The 15371-nt window shown below is 52.6% G+C and overlaps 8 protein-coding genes across 8 annotated transcripts; 4 read left to right on the top strand and 4 right to left on the bottom strand.

Moving 5' to 3' along the window:
* Positions 1 to 182: 182 nt before the first annotated feature.
* On the top strand, positions 183 to 1785 carry CLAFUR5_06371 (uncharacterized protein; the record flags this gene model as incomplete). The annotated part of the gene is made up of 2 exons (XM_047905519.1): positions 183 to 1502; positions 1555 to 1785. 2 exons carry the CDS (start codon positions 183 to 185, stop codon positions 1783 to 1785), a joined length of 1551 nt encoding a protein of 516 aa, XP_047762043.1.
* A 427-nt stretch (positions 1786 to 2212) lies between these two features.
* Positions 2213 to 3301, bottom strand: CLAFUR5_06370 (uncharacterized protein; the record flags this gene model as incomplete). Its single annotated transcript, XM_047905518.1, has 2 exons — positions 2213 to 2837; positions 2916 to 3301. The coding sequence occupies 2 exons, from the start codon at positions 3299 to 3301 to the stop codon at positions 2213 to 2215; spliced, it is 1011 nt and encodes a 336-aa protein (XP_047762042.1).
* Positions 3302 to 5760: 2459 nt separating this feature from the next.
* CLAFUR5_06369 (uncharacterized protein) lies at positions 5761 to 8028 on the bottom strand (the record flags this gene model as incomplete). Its single annotated transcript, XM_047905517.1, has 1 exon — positions 5761 to 8028. One exon carries the CDS (start codon positions 8026 to 8028, stop codon positions 5761 to 5763), a length of 2268 nt encoding a protein of 755 aa, XP_047762623.1.
* Positions 8029 to 8976: 948 nt separating this feature from the next.
* Positions 8977 to 10249, top strand: CLAFUR5_06368 (Dolichyl-phosphate beta-glucosyltransferase; the record flags this gene model as incomplete). Its single annotated transcript, XM_047905516.1, has 2 exons — positions 8977 to 9096; positions 9179 to 10249. The coding sequence occupies 2 exons, from the start codon at positions 8977 to 8979 to the stop codon at positions 10247 to 10249; spliced, it is 1191 nt and encodes a 396-aa protein (XP_047762624.1).
* A 111-nt stretch (positions 10250 to 10360) lies between these two features.
* On the top strand, positions 10361 to 11201 carry CLAFUR5_06367 (uncharacterized protein; the record flags this gene model as incomplete). Its single annotated transcript, XM_047905515.1, has 2 exons — positions 10361 to 10503; positions 10559 to 11201. The coding sequence occupies 2 exons, from the start codon at positions 10361 to 10363 to the stop codon at positions 11199 to 11201; spliced, it is 786 nt and encodes a 261-aa protein (XP_047762617.1).
* A 172-nt stretch (positions 11202 to 11373) lies between these two features.
* CLAFUR5_06366 (uncharacterized protein) lies at positions 11374 to 11683 on the bottom strand (the record flags this gene model as incomplete). The annotated part of the gene is made up of 2 exons (XM_047905514.1): positions 11374 to 11574; positions 11624 to 11683. The coding sequence occupies 2 exons, from the start codon at positions 11681 to 11683 to the stop codon at positions 11374 to 11376; spliced, it is 261 nt and encodes an 86-aa protein (XP_047762618.1).
* An 845-nt stretch (positions 11684 to 12528) lies between these two features.
* CLAFUR5_06365 (uncharacterized protein) lies at positions 12529 to 12905 on the bottom strand (the record flags this gene model as incomplete). The annotated part of the gene is made up of 3 exons (XM_047905513.1): positions 12529 to 12623; positions 12675 to 12783; positions 12837 to 12905. 3 exons carry the CDS (start codon positions 12903 to 12905, stop codon positions 12529 to 12531), a joined length of 273 nt encoding a protein of 90 aa, XP_047762615.1.
* Positions 12906 to 13335: 430 nt separating this feature from the next.
* CLAFUR5_06364 (Palmitoyltransferase pfa3) lies at positions 13336 to 15057 on the top strand (the record flags this gene model as incomplete). The annotated part of the gene is made up of 1 exon (XM_047905512.1): positions 13336 to 15057. One exon carries the CDS (start codon positions 13336 to 13338, stop codon positions 15055 to 15057), a length of 1722 nt encoding a protein of 573 aa, XP_047762616.1.
* Between the last annotated feature and the right edge of the window lie 314 nt (positions 15058 to 15371).

Here is a 15371-nt window from a genome sequence, read left to right as displayed (position 1 = left end):
AACGCAGCCAGTCTACTGCACATATCTTCTTCGCAACCACATATACAACAACAGCACTTTACACAGATACCACCTACACGGAGATTGAAGCCAGCACCAGCGGTAAGAGTACCCATGCGATGCTTCGAAAAGAGACCTGCTGACCATCTGCGTGTAGTTAAACCTGTGGCGGACGATACACGATGCGCCTTCGTAGCGGAGCTCAGATACCACCACCGCCACCTCGAACCAACTTTCCTCTACCTCAAGAGCTTCGTGATCAGATCTATGGCTACCTGCTCCACTCTGAGTCTGCGGCAGTCGAAGCAAGCGAGGTAGTGAAGCAAGACTACGTCGATTGCAATTTTGGTCGGAAATATTTCTTCGAGACTGCGATTCTGGCTGTCAACTCCATCATCGGTGAAGTGGCTGCAGAATACCTCTACACGCAGAACACTTTCGTGCTGGTCACCGTCACCGGACCCGACATCTCACGGTTGCTCAACATCCACGACGTTCCGATTGTTTGCAAGCAGCGCTTTCGCTCAATCGATCAGTACGCCTTCTCCATCGACATTCAATGGCCCAATCCAGCCTATTCGAAGCTCTCTTCCGCTCGGGTGACGGATAGCCCGGTCAGCAACCGCAGTATTTTCACAATGCTGCTGCCGGATCTGGCGAGTCTTTTCAACATGTTGAGAGTGCAGTGCCAGTCCATACCACCTGACTGTGCGTATGTATGCTCCGCGGTCGGCGCTGATCTGGTACTCTCCTCCTCCGCCATGAAAGATAACGACGAGCCAGTAGCACCCAAGATCGAAATCCAACGCACGGCCGATCGTCCTTTGCTTGCCAAGCATCAGTCTGAGATTTTGGCAGCCATCGCAGTGGCTGAAGGTTGTGGACACAACCTGAGCGTCCATGGTCTCAAGGACAGGCAGAAACTTGATGAGACAGTCGCGACGCTTTGCCACAAAATAGTTTGGCTGCAGTCATGGCTCTGGGAACATTTTGACGCGGTGCTGGCCCTGAAGCGGAACGCAGATCGCTCGTTCATGACTGGCTGGAATGTTGCAGCAATACATCGCTACTATTACGCCTTTGAACTGGCGGACTCCGATTCTGTAGCTCAAATGGCGTGGAGGCTCGTCTTACATGGATCGGCCGAGTTTGGCTCTCTGCAGCTACGTATGTGTTGCCTTTTCTTCGATATCGCGATCAATTTGGCAGCGTTGCATCTCTATCTCTGTGATGACGACGAAGCCGACGTAGCACTCACATGGATGCGACAGAATATAACCTGGACCGATCTATCTGGCCGCCAACAACGGTATTACGTCCACATCTCTCTGGTCCAGGCGGCTTTGCGTTGTTGTACGCTGGACCGCTTCACGGATGGTAGCAAGGCGTGGCTCAAAGCCTGGCTGAGTTATGCCAAGATGTGGCCTTCGGTGTTCCATACAGATATCGCGAAAGCAGATTTCGCGGCAATTGAGCAAGCAATTACGGAGTGCAAGACCGAGGTACGTCGACACAATACGACAACAAGAATACCACTGACGAACTTGTGTGCAGGGGCCAGATTTGACATTCCCGCTTGAGTACAAATCGCTTTCCTTCGCTCGTCATCCTATCGTGAGCGACAGTCAGAATGACGCCCTGCTCCGCTGTCCTGGTCGACCTGAAGGAGACAAAGGCCTGGCCAATCAGTCCCATCTGGCAAGACTGACAGAGGAGGAGAGAGGACGGATCTGCGAGTTCCAGAAGGAGCACAAGCTACCGATCAGCGATTTCTTGCAGACCTAGCGGATTGCACCAGCCAGTCCACGCGGACAGTGCCCATCTAGATAGATCTTCCAATGGCGCGATGAGGATGGAAGATAAGACGCTAGTGTGTGTTATGAGAGCTTCCGGCAGGATTTGAACTCGATAAGGGTACCCGAACAACACGCATATCGAGAGGAGAGATGGTCGACGCCTTTTGCTGGTGTGGATAGTGAGCATATTCAGATTTCATCATAGAATTGTGCTCATCATTCAGGTTTCGGCGACATTTCAGGTACCAGCTGATTAAGCTACTCCATGACTCTCAATCTTGGCTCGCACTGATGGTGACAATAGTACACCTTCCAATCTCTTCTACCCGTGTCATGGTACCGATGAACGCCTGTCTTTCACTCTTCCGCGTGCGAGCTAATGTACCAGCGCATGAATACTGCTCGAGATGAGCCGCTCAGCGAGCGCTGCCAGGAGCCTTGCAGAAGTGCTTGTGCTGACTCCAGTGCTTCTTCTGGCATGTCTTTGAGCAATAGCTGCGCTTCTTGCACTTGGCACAGTTCAGCAGAGCATGGTCATTGCTGGATCCACTGCCACACTCTCCACAGACGTAGTCCTTCCACATGCCGTCCGGATGGCGCTTTGCCAGCATCTCGTCGGTGTACGGGTTGGAAGCGAGGCTTTTGATGGTCCTCTCCTTTTCGGCGGCGGAGGCTGATGCGATGGTTGGCATACTGCGCCACCTGTTCATCTCGCCCTCCTCTCTGCCGTGATCTGGACCGAGGACGTTGATAAGGCTTGTGTTGAAGACACCTTTGGCCGGGAAAGCAAGGTCAGCGGGAGAAGCTGGTTCGAGGTCTGCGATGGACGATGGGCCGAAGTCCCATGGTGTGCCATTCACGTAGCCGGTGTCTGAGTCCAGGGCGGCTTCGAGCTGCAGGACTGCGTCGCGCATGAACTCGCAGTCCCTGTAGACGGCTCGCATAGCGACTCTGTCTTCCTCGCTTACGTGAGCACCGAGTGTCATTGCGCAAGCGTTGAGCATACAGAGGTGGTAGCCAGGTCCGTAGCAATCTGTGAGCCTTTGTCAGTTTGTGGCTCCGAAGACGCAAGTCCTTGACCTGAAGTGCCATGACCTATGCGTTGCTTCAGTGGATCACTCACCCTTCAACCACCAAGCATGGGCGGCGTTGATCTGACGTCTCAGCCCTGCTGAGAACTTTGCCAGCACGCCAGAGTCCAGGTGACTGCGGACGTTGACTGGGTTGGAGCAAAGCCTTGCATACAAGCTGTACTGCGCACCGTGACCTTGAGTGGCCGCACCAGCAGCCGCTGTCGGGAACTCTGTTATAACGGTCTGTGCATCTTTGTCCTTGTCGAGGGTGCGATGGTCGAGCATGCGGGCAGAAGCTGGGTCGCTGAAGACCGTGGTAGTCTTACCAGTCTGGAGTCGCTCAAGCTGTGGTAGGCCGGCCTCCTGGTTGAGTTCATTGATGAGGTTGAGATCGTAGTCGCACGTGAATAGTTTGAAAGCCCAGGCGCCCATGATGGCAGGGGATAGCGAGCGGGGTGCTGTTGGTGCGTGGTGTGGAGGATTGGAGAAGGTGAAGTGAAGTTGTATAGAGGTGAAGGCAGCGTGGATGTTTGCTGTGTGAAAGCCGCGGTCAACGGTCAACGGCAGGCAACAGCAGGTCCTGGGCGCAGATGTCACTACTATGCAAGGAAGGGAACCAATATCATATGACCATATAGCGTTGGCAGGCACCTTACGTACACTGTCGAGACCGCGATGTGCAGGTTCATGATGTCTCACGGGCGAGTCACGGCACTAGAGATGTCGTCGTAGTGAAACGATCATGACACAATTGGTAAAGACGATCAAAGATCATGTTTCACCATACGCTTGCAACATCGGCGGATTAGTGTTCGCTTGCCACGCTATGATTGATGCTCTCTGAACCGCTGCGATTCTATGAAGAAGGACATAAAGTGGGAAGACATACCCATGAGGCGGCTATAGTGGAGTGCTACGAGATCATGGTCAACTCCCCACTGCATCATGGGGATTCATGACCGGTCGTTTCTGTAAGCTCGTGAAACTCGTCACGCGAATGAAAAGAAATCATCACTGAAACTTACGTTAGGCAATGAAGTGGAGAGGAACAAGAATCAACATATCGTATGCTTCGGTTTAACGGGCGACTTGCTGCTTCAAAAACAACTGACGGGCTTCAACCAGATTTGACACTATACACTATCTGTCTGCACGAAACAAATGTGAGGAGCATCTCCGCAGCGCACAACACGTCTCAACTGACCGGTCTAAGTCCTAATACAATTAGAATGCTTCGAGCACGCCGAAGCGAAGCACGCGACCAGAAAGTCCACCAGAAGTGCAAAAAGTTAAAAGTCTTGGCATTCACATGTCCCAGCCCACAAAACAATCTTGCATCAACAAAAACATCCAAAACAGCAAAACATAGTACCTTGTATACTATGCGGTCCAATTAAAGTCTCACATCCAATGGAGAAACCTGTTCGCATCGGTGTACAACTTCGGGGTTCTTGTACTCGGTGGCCCAGGATAAGTACAGTCCTGGGCATAGTTTTTACAACCCCTGTTCTTCTACCTTTCCTCATTAGGAAGGATGTATCCACTGCTTGGCGTGGCTCACCACCTGGTGTATCCTCCATTGTTGGCTATTACTGCCTCGCAGCGTTCTCGCATACTCTTGCATATACGTTGTATGTCCTCAGGTGTGAGCTTGGCCCATTCTTGATATTGAGATTGAAGGTAGCAACACCTTCTGAGATGGACATGGATAGCCGGAAGGGGTTAGCGTAAATACAGGGGTTGTAAAAACTATGCCCAGGACTGTACTACCAATATGCTCGGGGGATCCGATGAGCATTGTCGCCAATTGGTAGTACACAATCTCTGTTCACCAATCACAGGGCTTCGATATGCCCCAAGGGATCTGACATTCCCAATCCAATTTGTTGTGATTGATGGTACAGCCCCCAAGTTGGGAATGGGGGTCAGGTTTAGTGACGACTTTGCTAAACCTGACAGCTTGATGAATAAGCGTAGATTTTAGTTGTATATGACCGTCAATCTCTGTAAGCCGTGCACACAGCCGTTAGCGCTTCCCGCTGCTTTCACCAGTGGTGGCACTTGCTGGTGGCAGCATGTCTCTTCGCCACGTCACACTCAGAGAGCAGTCTCAACACGTAATGCATGAGTCTCTGACACTTCACAAGGGGCATTGTCTGCTCCACTCCGACCACAATGCCAACCGAGCCCCGTGTGCAGGTCCTCCACCACCACCGATAGTCACATTCTCACCGAATTGTCGACAGAGCCGACAAACACAAACACCGTATAGACGAACAAGGTCCTCTTGACATCATCAACACAACACAGGGGGGGTTGTGGTCCAATGGCAAGATCCTCTGACATACTTCGGGTTCTATACCTGCTCCAATTCGCAAGAATTGTCCAAGCGCCGACCGGCGCTCAGCTGCATTCCGCAACTTTGTCAGAGGGATGCGAGTTCGATTCTCGCCAACTCCGACATCGGCATATCCTTTTTGTCCTCTGCGCAACAGAGTACTCGCAGGGATATACTCGTGTCGAGTGATGGCTAGACCGCACATGACCTGATCATCAGCCGCACGGTGGCGATCATGAAAGTGTTAGGCAAGCACTAGCTGCTCTCAGCATGATGACTGCAATCCGCTCGACTGCGGAAGTGAAGCGCAAAGCCGCGATAGTCTGCTTGTCCACGCATACAACAAGGTCGCCAGCAGGAGGTCATCACAAACGGATTGCTTCAACATACTGTATGATCTGATCTATGCAACACGACATGACACGTAAGCCAAGGGTGGCTTGATCTGGTATTTGTTGTTGAATACAGATTCGAAGCTAGTCATATCTTCATCGCAAACGCCCGGCAGGGATATCATCGTAACTAAACGCTCACAACACGACTCGAATCATGCTCAGACATCTTTCTTCCCCTCCGCTTCGTCTTCATCATCATCCTCCTCGTCTTGAACAAACTCGAAGCTGCCCTCAGTCTCACTTCTCCTTCTCCGCCCGCGCTCTCGCATAGCTTCATGCAGGTTCTTGCTGACCTCGTTCAGATTCGCCTTCGCGGAATCCTTGCTTGACTTGTCAATCGAAGTGAAGCCAAAGCCGGACATCTTGCCGCCAAAGTCATTGCTGCTCGTTCGGCTGCGACTTCTGTTGGGCGTGCTTGGTCTGGAAGCAAAGATGCCGATCGAGCTGAGATTTGCAAAACTTTCGTTGCGAGGCAACGCATGGCCGATGCCTGACGGGACAGTCGGGCTGGCAGGGGTGAATGAAAGAGAGTCGATCTCGCTGCCTTGTCGGCGGTGTGTGGGCGTACCGGGACGAGACCAGTCGGGTGAGTGGAGTGGATGTGTAGGGTCACTGATGATACGTTGTTGATCGAAGTCGGGGAACAGCTCGGGTCCGAGCTCGTTGATGATGTTGTTGATGTTGTCTTGCAGCCACTCGCGCTTTTCACGGAGCTTGACGAAGGTGTTACTCGAGGTCGGATTGATGGACAAGAAGAGTGGGCGCAAGCTCTTGAAGATGTCCATGCCGATCTCGCCAAATCTCAGCGCTGCGAAGCATATTGCTGGGAAGAAGATGAGTCCGAAGATTGTCATGAACCAGAGAGGTACGAATTGTGGTACCGCGCCACGAATGCGGTTTGTCCATGTCCAGTAGACCAGGAAGCTTGTGTAGAAGACGTCCAGAACAGGCGTGAGGGCCAAGGACACCAGGATCTTCCACGTCGCCACCACATCTCTCGCCTTTACCTTGACGGTAGACGCTGCCAAAGCCTCCTTAGCCTTTTGCCTCGAAATCAGCTTCCCAGCCACGAAGACTGGTGAGAAAAGGATAACACCAGGTAGGGACGCAAATAACAGGACCGAGAGCTTGGCGACGCGGTATAGCAGCAGCCCAACCACCTTCCAGATTGGAAACTTCGCATATGCCAACTGGTGATCTCGCACATTGAGACGGAATAGCTGTCGGTTGTAGTTGAGTACCTCCTGACGAAGGTGCACCACCCTGGGATCATCCCTGTAGGTCTGATAACCCTTGATGAGCCTTCGATTGAGCTCAACAACAAACGGCAGAGGCAGCTTTTTGCCTTTCGGGTTGTAGAGCCGTCTCACAGCCTGGATGAGCATGAGGGTGTCGTAGTCGGGTGCCTGGACGGTGATGGTTGAAAGTGCATCGTAGACGTTTTGGAGAACTTTGCCTACTGCATCTCGTTTGCTGCCATTCTTGTATTGCTCAACCAGTTCTGGCTCGATTTCGATAGGAGCGCCAAACTCAATGACGGCCCTCGATCGGAACTTGTGAGCGTGGAAGTAGTTCATGCCGACTGGAACGATCGTGACGCCACATGATGGATCTTCAGCCAGCGCACCCAGTGCCATGATGGCCAGACCAGCTTTCAGAGGAAGCAGCTCCGTCCGGTCATGGCTGCCTCCCTCTGGGAAGATACCGATACAGCCACCACTCTTGATGCGCTCAAAGACTGCTTGGTATACATTGCCCTGGTCAACGTGAGGTGCAAGCTGAAACTTGGTGCCCTCGAATTGTCCCTCCTTCGCATCCCCGTTGGCCAAGTCTCTATTGCTCTCTCCGCCTGACTTCCCAGTAAGCTGCTTGTATGCCACATCTCCCTTGAAAGCCTTTTTCAGTTTGAGTTCTTTCTCCGAAACAATCTCCGCGATCTCAGCGTTGGCTGCAACATTATTCACACTAGGCAGCACGACCAAACCTCCAACTTGGAACTGCTCGCTCTCGAAGTTGACCTCATCGTTGCCTCTGATCAATGTTGGATCTCCCTCGGGATCTGGTAGCCAGATCTTGCCTGGAGCTGGCTTCTTCAAATCGAGAGCTCTTCCCACGGGCACCGATCCTACCAAGCCTGCCATAAACCCAACAAATGCCCGACGCATGCTCTTCTCTGCAATCAGAAATGCTATCCGCCGCTTTGCATCGTGTCGAACAGTCCGCATCAGGATGAGGGGATCAATGAACTGATTGGCGTGGGGTGCTGCCACGAAGATGACCGGTCCTTTCTTTGGGATGCGCCATGAGCTTCGAGGGTGGATTTCGCGGAAGAAGAGATCGGTGACGACTGTGAAGACCCAGAGGAAGATGTCGTAAACGATACCCTGAGCGGCATCTTTGCTCTTCTTGCTCTTTTTGTCTGCCATGATGGATGAGATTTCGGGAAGAGCGGCGGTGTTTCGGGATTAGGAAGGCATCGAGTCGTTTCGACTGATAGGAACAGGAGCAGGAGCAATATGTACAGGTGTGGGAGGATGTAGCTGTGTTCGGATGCGGCGTGTGTTCTTTTGCCGGGTGTGCGGAGTTGGTTGAAGTGTGGAGAGCTCAACTGCGTGACGCTTCATCCACGAAAGTCCCAAAAGTCGGTCCCCGCAACGAGAACAACTGACCCTTGTTCGCGTCACGCCAGAAACATCCCACTCGCGTTCGCGCGTGTCTCTTGGTTGGCGTCAACAATGTTCAAGATGGATACACATTGTCATGCGTGTGGCACTAGCTGGTATGCGGCTCAATGTGGAGTCTCCATACGTCTTTGGGGGAACCATGCAAGGATATCGATATCGCATAGACAGCACCTGTCACACCGAAGCACGCGACAGCAGAGCTGCAGAGTGCATGAACCCTTGGACCATGCATGAAGACGCCCCATACCCTATAGATGTGCTTGCAGCGACACGAGGGTTGCGACGACGTCTGCCCTTTGATACAGCACGTAATGATCTGCTCGCGACAATCTAGTGCGTGCCGCTTGCCGTCCCTTTTGAGCCATATCACTTCCAAGGGGACGTCGTGATCACTGACTATGTCATAGCCATTTCATTGTCCCAACCGAATGTGGCCTGCAAAATGCCGTAAGCCGGTAAGTGAATGTTGTGAGGAAAGCCGCGCATGCATGGCCGGTGCGCGAGCTGCTGCAGGGTTCAACCACATGAAGCCGGGGTAGAGGTTGACAAGTGTTACAACAACCATGAACCACTTACAGGAGATATCCTCAGCAACATAGTTTGGTATCGGCAGACGGCGCGGCTCGATGGAACAGCGAGATATCATCCTCCGACCATTTTGATAGCACATCTGACTCTCACATCACGCCAATGGACTCCGCCGACACGATTCCGAACCAGATATGGGAAGGCATTGACAATGTCGCAAGCACTCCTCTGGCACTTTGGTTAGCATTGGCGGGTCTGGTGCTATTCGGTGCTGTAGCTACGGTATAATAGCCATTTCCTAGCCGGTCTTCGCCACCATTGTGGCTCATATACCTGTGAGCAAGCACTGACGACTTCGCGACAGCTATATGTTCTGCTCTACCTTTTCGCTCCCACGCCCCGGCCACCTACGCAATCCGAGAAGCAATACATCACAGTCACCGACGACGGCCATGTATCGAGTCCCCAGCCTTTGCCATGTTGGTACGACAACAACGTTGCACTCAAGGAAATTGCGCGCAAGAAGACGATCTCCCGCGAAGAGTCATTCCAGATCACAGACGCAGAGGTGTTTATGACGTTGGTTGTGCCGGCGTACAATGAGCAGGACAGACTGAAAACCATGCTGAAAGAGTCGGTGGACTATTTGGAGAAGCAGTACGGACACCATGGCACAGCAAGTAAGAGCAGCAGTAATGGTACGCTACAAGCAAGCGGAAGGCAAGGAGATCCGCGAAGAGGATGGGAGATCATACTGGTAAGCGATGGATCGGAGGACAATACTGTCGCAGTTGCGTTGGACTTCGCGAGGAAGCATCAACTCAATTCGTCTACTCGACCCAGCAATATTATTCCCGGAATGATTCGGGTGGTGCAATTGGAACAAAATAGAGGCAAAGGAGGTGCTGTGATACACGGGATGCGACATGCCAGAGGGACCTACATTGTCTTCGCAGACGCAGACGGCGCCAGCAGATTTGAAGACTTGGGCAAACTGGTCATTGCAAGTGAAAAAGCTAAGGACTCCCAAGGCCGATCTGTCGCGGTAGGATCAAGAGCGCACATGGTCGGCACAGAAGCCGTGGTACAGCGATCACCACTGCGAAACGCCCTTATGTATGGCTTCCACCTTCTCCTCTGGCTCCTGACAACGCCACGAACTGCACAGATCGGCGACACACAATGCGGCTTCAAACTGTTCTCGAGGCCGGCGTTGCCTTATATCATCCCGTACATGCACTCGGAGGGCTGGATCTTTGATGTTGAGATGCTTATGCTTGCGGAAAGCGCGAATATCCCTATGGTCGAGGTTGCGATTGGATGGCATGAAGTGATGGGGAGCAAGTTGAATGTGATTAAGGATAGTATAGGTATGGCCGTCGGGCTGGCCTTTTTGAGGCTGGCTTGGGGCACTGGTATATACAGGCGGGATTGAACGTACATTTTGGTGCGAGCAGATGATCTGAAGTGAAAGTAGAAGTGAAGGAAGTACAAGGGTGTGCGGCACTAGCGGGAGCAAAACGTGGCAGGCACGAGCGTCGGGTGCATGCCAAAACTTAGTTCGATCACAGCACTTTTCCACTGCGCGAGCAGGATCATCTTCCGAAAACCACCCATGGACACGGAAACTCCGCAACCGCCAGACCCGGTGATGGCACCTCCTTCTACGCCAGACAGATCGCCTAGCGGGTGAGTGATTGCCACAGCCGATCACTCGAGCAGTTGGCTAACGCACATTGAACAGGAGCGAAATATTCGGCGCTGTCATTGATGTCGTGGTCGGAAGCAACAACACTACCAGAACATTCACAGTTCACCAAGGCGTCCTCTGCTTCTATTCCGGCTACTTTAAGACGACCCTCTCCGCGGAGGCAAGCGAGGGCGCCATCAAGCTACCAAACGAGGACCCAGCCATCTTCGACACCTTCTCCCTCTGGCTCTACACACGTCGCTTCGTCAATCCGGTCGGCGAGGACGATGTCACGAGACTCGGGATAAAGAAGCTCACCATACTATGGCTGTTCGCGGAGAAGCACCAGATCCCACTCTTGCAGAACGAGGTGCTCAACTTCATCCACAAGAAGCTGGGCGCAGAGCGACACTCTCTCGTCACTGATCTTCAATACCTCTACGAACACACTAAGCCAGACTCTCCTCTTCGACTGTACTACATTCAAGCCCTGGTCCGTCGTGGTAGCGCCAGCATGGCCCTCGCTCCCGACAAGTTGTCTAGATGGCCGAGAGCTGCGTTGGTTGATGTGATGAGGACCACCTGGGGGACCGATTCTGGCAATTGTACCCATGCCAAGTTCCTGGCATGGGACTTGTGCAAGTACCACGTGCACGAAGAGGGTGTCAAGTGCAAGAAGGACGACAGGAAAAGGTAAAGGCGTCGGAAACTGTGGCATATGATGACAGCGACATGGAAAGTCCAAGACTTGACGGGACATCCGAGGATGTTTGACACAACCTGATAGCTTGTAGCCAGAAAGGCAGAGGATAAAAAGGTGGTGATCATGGTATCGTTGCAGCCGTTATTCAACCCACACTCAAACTGATCTACTTCTTCCACTGACCAGCATTCTCAACACCCTTGCCAACCTGGTTTCCACCATCCTCGATACCGTCAGTCACACTCTTAAGCCCATCGCCAACTGCCTTAGTGCCAGTGGTCGAGTTGATTGTGTCTCCAACTCCCCGACCAGCTGCACCCAGCAAGCCGCCGACTGTGCGAGTCACACCACCTGCGGCGTTGCCGACCTGCGATTGTTAATAAGGATGCTCATCGTGTGGCAATTGGTGGTCTTACGGTGGAGGTGACACCCTTCGCGGCGCTCTCAGCACCAGATTCTTGCTGTCCAACAGGCATATCGTTGGTTTGGCTGCAGTTGCAAGGCATAATTAGTGTCTGGGAGAATGCCTGCGACTGTCGCGTCAACTCACCAGATCGTTTAGTAGAGGGTTCGTCTTTCTTTGTTCGGTATCTTACCATTCAATACAAGCCTGAACAAGTGTCCAAATATATATCACAATGAGCTTCCTGCAAACGTTGCGTGACGTAAGAAAGAGTGGAGCAAGGAGAGATCAACATGAACATCACCTCGTGGCTTAGCAGATGCAAGGCAACTTCGCGTTTCAGATCTTGGTCTTGGTGTGGCACGAGTGGTTATCATGTTGTCCCACGTCGGGCTTCTCCAGAAGTGCCGGTCCACGTGTTCGCATTGGCTGAACTCTGTCCTACAAGACCGCAAGAACCTGTTTAGGAAGCTCGGCGCTGGATGCTGGACGTCAGCTTTCTAGGCTACATTTATCGATTGTAGTGATGCTATGCGATCTGTCACATTACGTATCGTTGCGTTATCCTGATGTTGTGGTTTTCGCGTACACCTCATGATCCATCCACCCACAACGCCAGCAGGAACAGCCCCACCAGCGAATATAACCTGGCAACATGGCGACTGACCAGAGCAAGTCCTGGGTAGTTCGTCCATGTGTACGCTAGAAGAATGATTCCATGTTCCTAGCCACACATATTGATCTCAATACCGGTCACGAGATAGACTGAGGTCGTTCAGGAAGTCCAAGGCGCACGCGATTCGACAAGCCAAGGTCAGGGAGCAGATTTGGCTGCCTGTTTGTTCGATCCGTAAGTGGTTGGCGCACGAGCCTTTGGTAAGGTTCTGAGGCCAAGGTGGATTGAACGGTAGACAAGCTCTACTTGTCTTCATTATCCGTCTCAGCGGCTGCTGCAGCGTTACCGGCTTGGATTTGAGACTCGAGGGCATCGAGGCGTTGGGACATGCTGTCCACTGAGAAGTATCGGTTAGTAATTGGACTGCAAATCTGCAAAGGATACTTACTCTTCGCGAGTATGTCGGCGGATACGGTGTTGAACTTGGTCGTCAATTGGTTGAGAAGATCATCGACTACCGCTACCAGTTCAGAAGGTTGCGTGGAGCTTGACGAGCTCTAGGGGTATGCTGTCAGCGCGTGCTTCCTAAGCAACAAGATTCCGAACATACTGGAGTTGCAGGTGCATCGGCGAGGTTCAGCTTCTTCACCTGCGAAGACAACGAAGTCGTGTCGGACATTGTTATGATGCCGTCGTGGTGATCGTCCAACGTCGTCAAGCTTCAAATGTTGGTTGTAACTGATATTTCTATGTTCTCGTATCACATGTAGCTAGACAATGTCGAGGAGGCAAGGTTGAATCACAGGTTGTAGTAGGTGACGGAAGACGTTCTTTCCATGTGTTCTGGATCGGAAGCCACCCCCCACGATGCCGATCGGCCCGAAAAGTGCGCCACAAGACGCGAATTTTGGATGCAGGTCTAAACAGAACACTTGCTGACGACTGCCACTTTTTGGCTGCTTGCACATCCATATCCTGTTGGTCAACTTGAACAGGAGAGATCCATCACTTCTTGCACCATACACTGGGATAGGGTCGCCGCTTCCCGGTCCATCCTCTCGAACATCACTCTCACGATGCTTTCGATACGCCGATCGTAGCCCCACGCGATGCCATCGACCTCCTTCTCGGACATGCCAACACTGGCCGCACCTACGTCCACACCATCGCCACCATTCCATCGCCGACGCAAGAGTTGGGCCCGCAAGCTTGAACGCTGCTGCTGTCAGACTTTCGCCTACTTTCCGCTTACCTTCGTCTATGGCCTTACAACCTGGGCAGTCTATGTCGAAGTCGATGTATCGTTCCTTGGTATACACACTGGATGGGCCTACTTCCGTGCTGGGCAGGGTATCCTGCTGTATGCGCTAGCCAACGTCTCATACACGATCGCTGTGTTCACGGATCCAGGCTCCCCATCGGATCCTAAGCTGGACAACTCCAACACCGGAAGCAGGAAAGGCGGTGGCTATGAAGGGCTGCCGACGTTCGAAGACGACGGAGATGAGACAGATGGGGTAGTACCGGCAGAATGGATGACCACGGTGACAGCAAAGAGCACTGGCCAGCCGCGATACTGCAAGAAATGCAACAACATCAAGCCGGACCGGACGCATCATTGCTCGACATGCGGGAAGTGTGTACTGAAGATGGACCACCACTGTCCTTGGCTAGCGACTTGCGTAGGTTTGAGGAACTACAAGGCATTCATACTATTCTTGGTCTACACAAGTCTCTTCTGTTGGGTATCGTTCGCAGTAGCGGCTACCTGGATTTGGGCTGAGATAATCGATGGCTCGCAGATGGAGGAAGGTTTGCGAGTGGTCAACGTTATATTGCTATCTGTCTTGGCCGGGATCATTGGATTGGTACTGTCTGGCTTCACTGCATGGCATTTGTACCTCTGCTTGACCAACCAAACCACGATTGAGAGCCTGGAGAAGACGAGATACCTGAGTCCGTTGAAGAAGAGCATGGAGCATCAGTTCCGGGAGAACAGAAACTATCTTGGACGAGAGACGCACAGCGCTGGAGACATTGCTGCGGACGAAGATCAAAGTCTGGGCGACAGGCTCAGGGCAATTCACGCGAATGCTTTACCAGGCGTCCTTCGACCAGAAGAAGGCGATGCGTCACTAACACCGTCTCGCGATCCTTCGCCAATACCTCCTGCCGCTGCGAGTGCCTCGCCAGCGCATCAGAGCTTACGGCGATCCTATGCATCGCTTGAAGCTCAACGAGAGCGTGATCGGTACAATTCCTATCTCGACGAGCAAGACTCCGAGAAGCTTCCCAACGCTTTTGATGTTGGATGGAAACGCAATCTGCGGCACGTTCTTGGGAACGAACCTCTGTACTGGTTCCTCCCAATCTGCAATACCAGCGGCAACGGCTGGCAGTGGGAAGTAAGTCCTCGGTGGAACGAGGCCCGGGATCGTATCGCGAGCGAGAGGGATCGGCGCGCGAGGGAAGAAGCGCTCTGGAATCAAGGTGCTGCCCCTCAGCGCAGTTTTGAACCACCACCGAGAGACCTGCGGTGGACACCAGGACAGGGCTTCGTGGACCGTGAAAGACATGCAGTGCATGAAGGGCGGAGAAGTCCTGCCAAACACTTGAATGGTGACTCGAGTATGCAGATGCAGCCACTAGACCGGAGGAAGCATAGTTCGTCTTCAGACGTTGACTATGACACTTCAAGTGATGAAGAGGGACGGCAGAAGAAGAATCCATCAGCGACAGCGAATTGGAACGACATACCTGAAGACTTCTTGGACCCCAAGGCTAGCCAGGGAAGACGGAGTAGAAGTCAGGCCAGAACGAAGGGAGATTAGTGTATTGTTATGAGTGCTTAGAATAGATACGTACAGTGCCATCGCCATAATGGCAACCCCGATGATACAGGTTTAAGCCTTATATGTCATCTCTAAATCTCGCCAGTATTCGCAGCTGTGGGACGGCTTTGTCGCAACAACTTTACTGCGACTGCAGGTCGACTGACTACCCCTGTTGGATATATGCGTGCTGGTCACCATCTCACCCGTTGCCAAGTACGCCGCTACTGGTAGGCTATCGGGACGGTGCTTAGGGTCCCTTATAAACTGAACCACGACCTTAAAGGGGTGCGCTGCTCATGCCTGGCCGCACA

This window comes from Fulvia fulva, chromosome 5 (genome assembly GCF_020509005.1).
Source record: "Fulvia fulva chromosome 5, complete sequence".
NCBI classification, from domain to species: domain Eukaryota; kingdom Fungi; phylum Ascomycota; class Dothideomycetes; order Mycosphaerellales; family Mycosphaerellaceae; genus Fulvia; species Fulvia fulva.
This window is presented reverse-complemented; position numbering and strand designations above follow the sequence as displayed.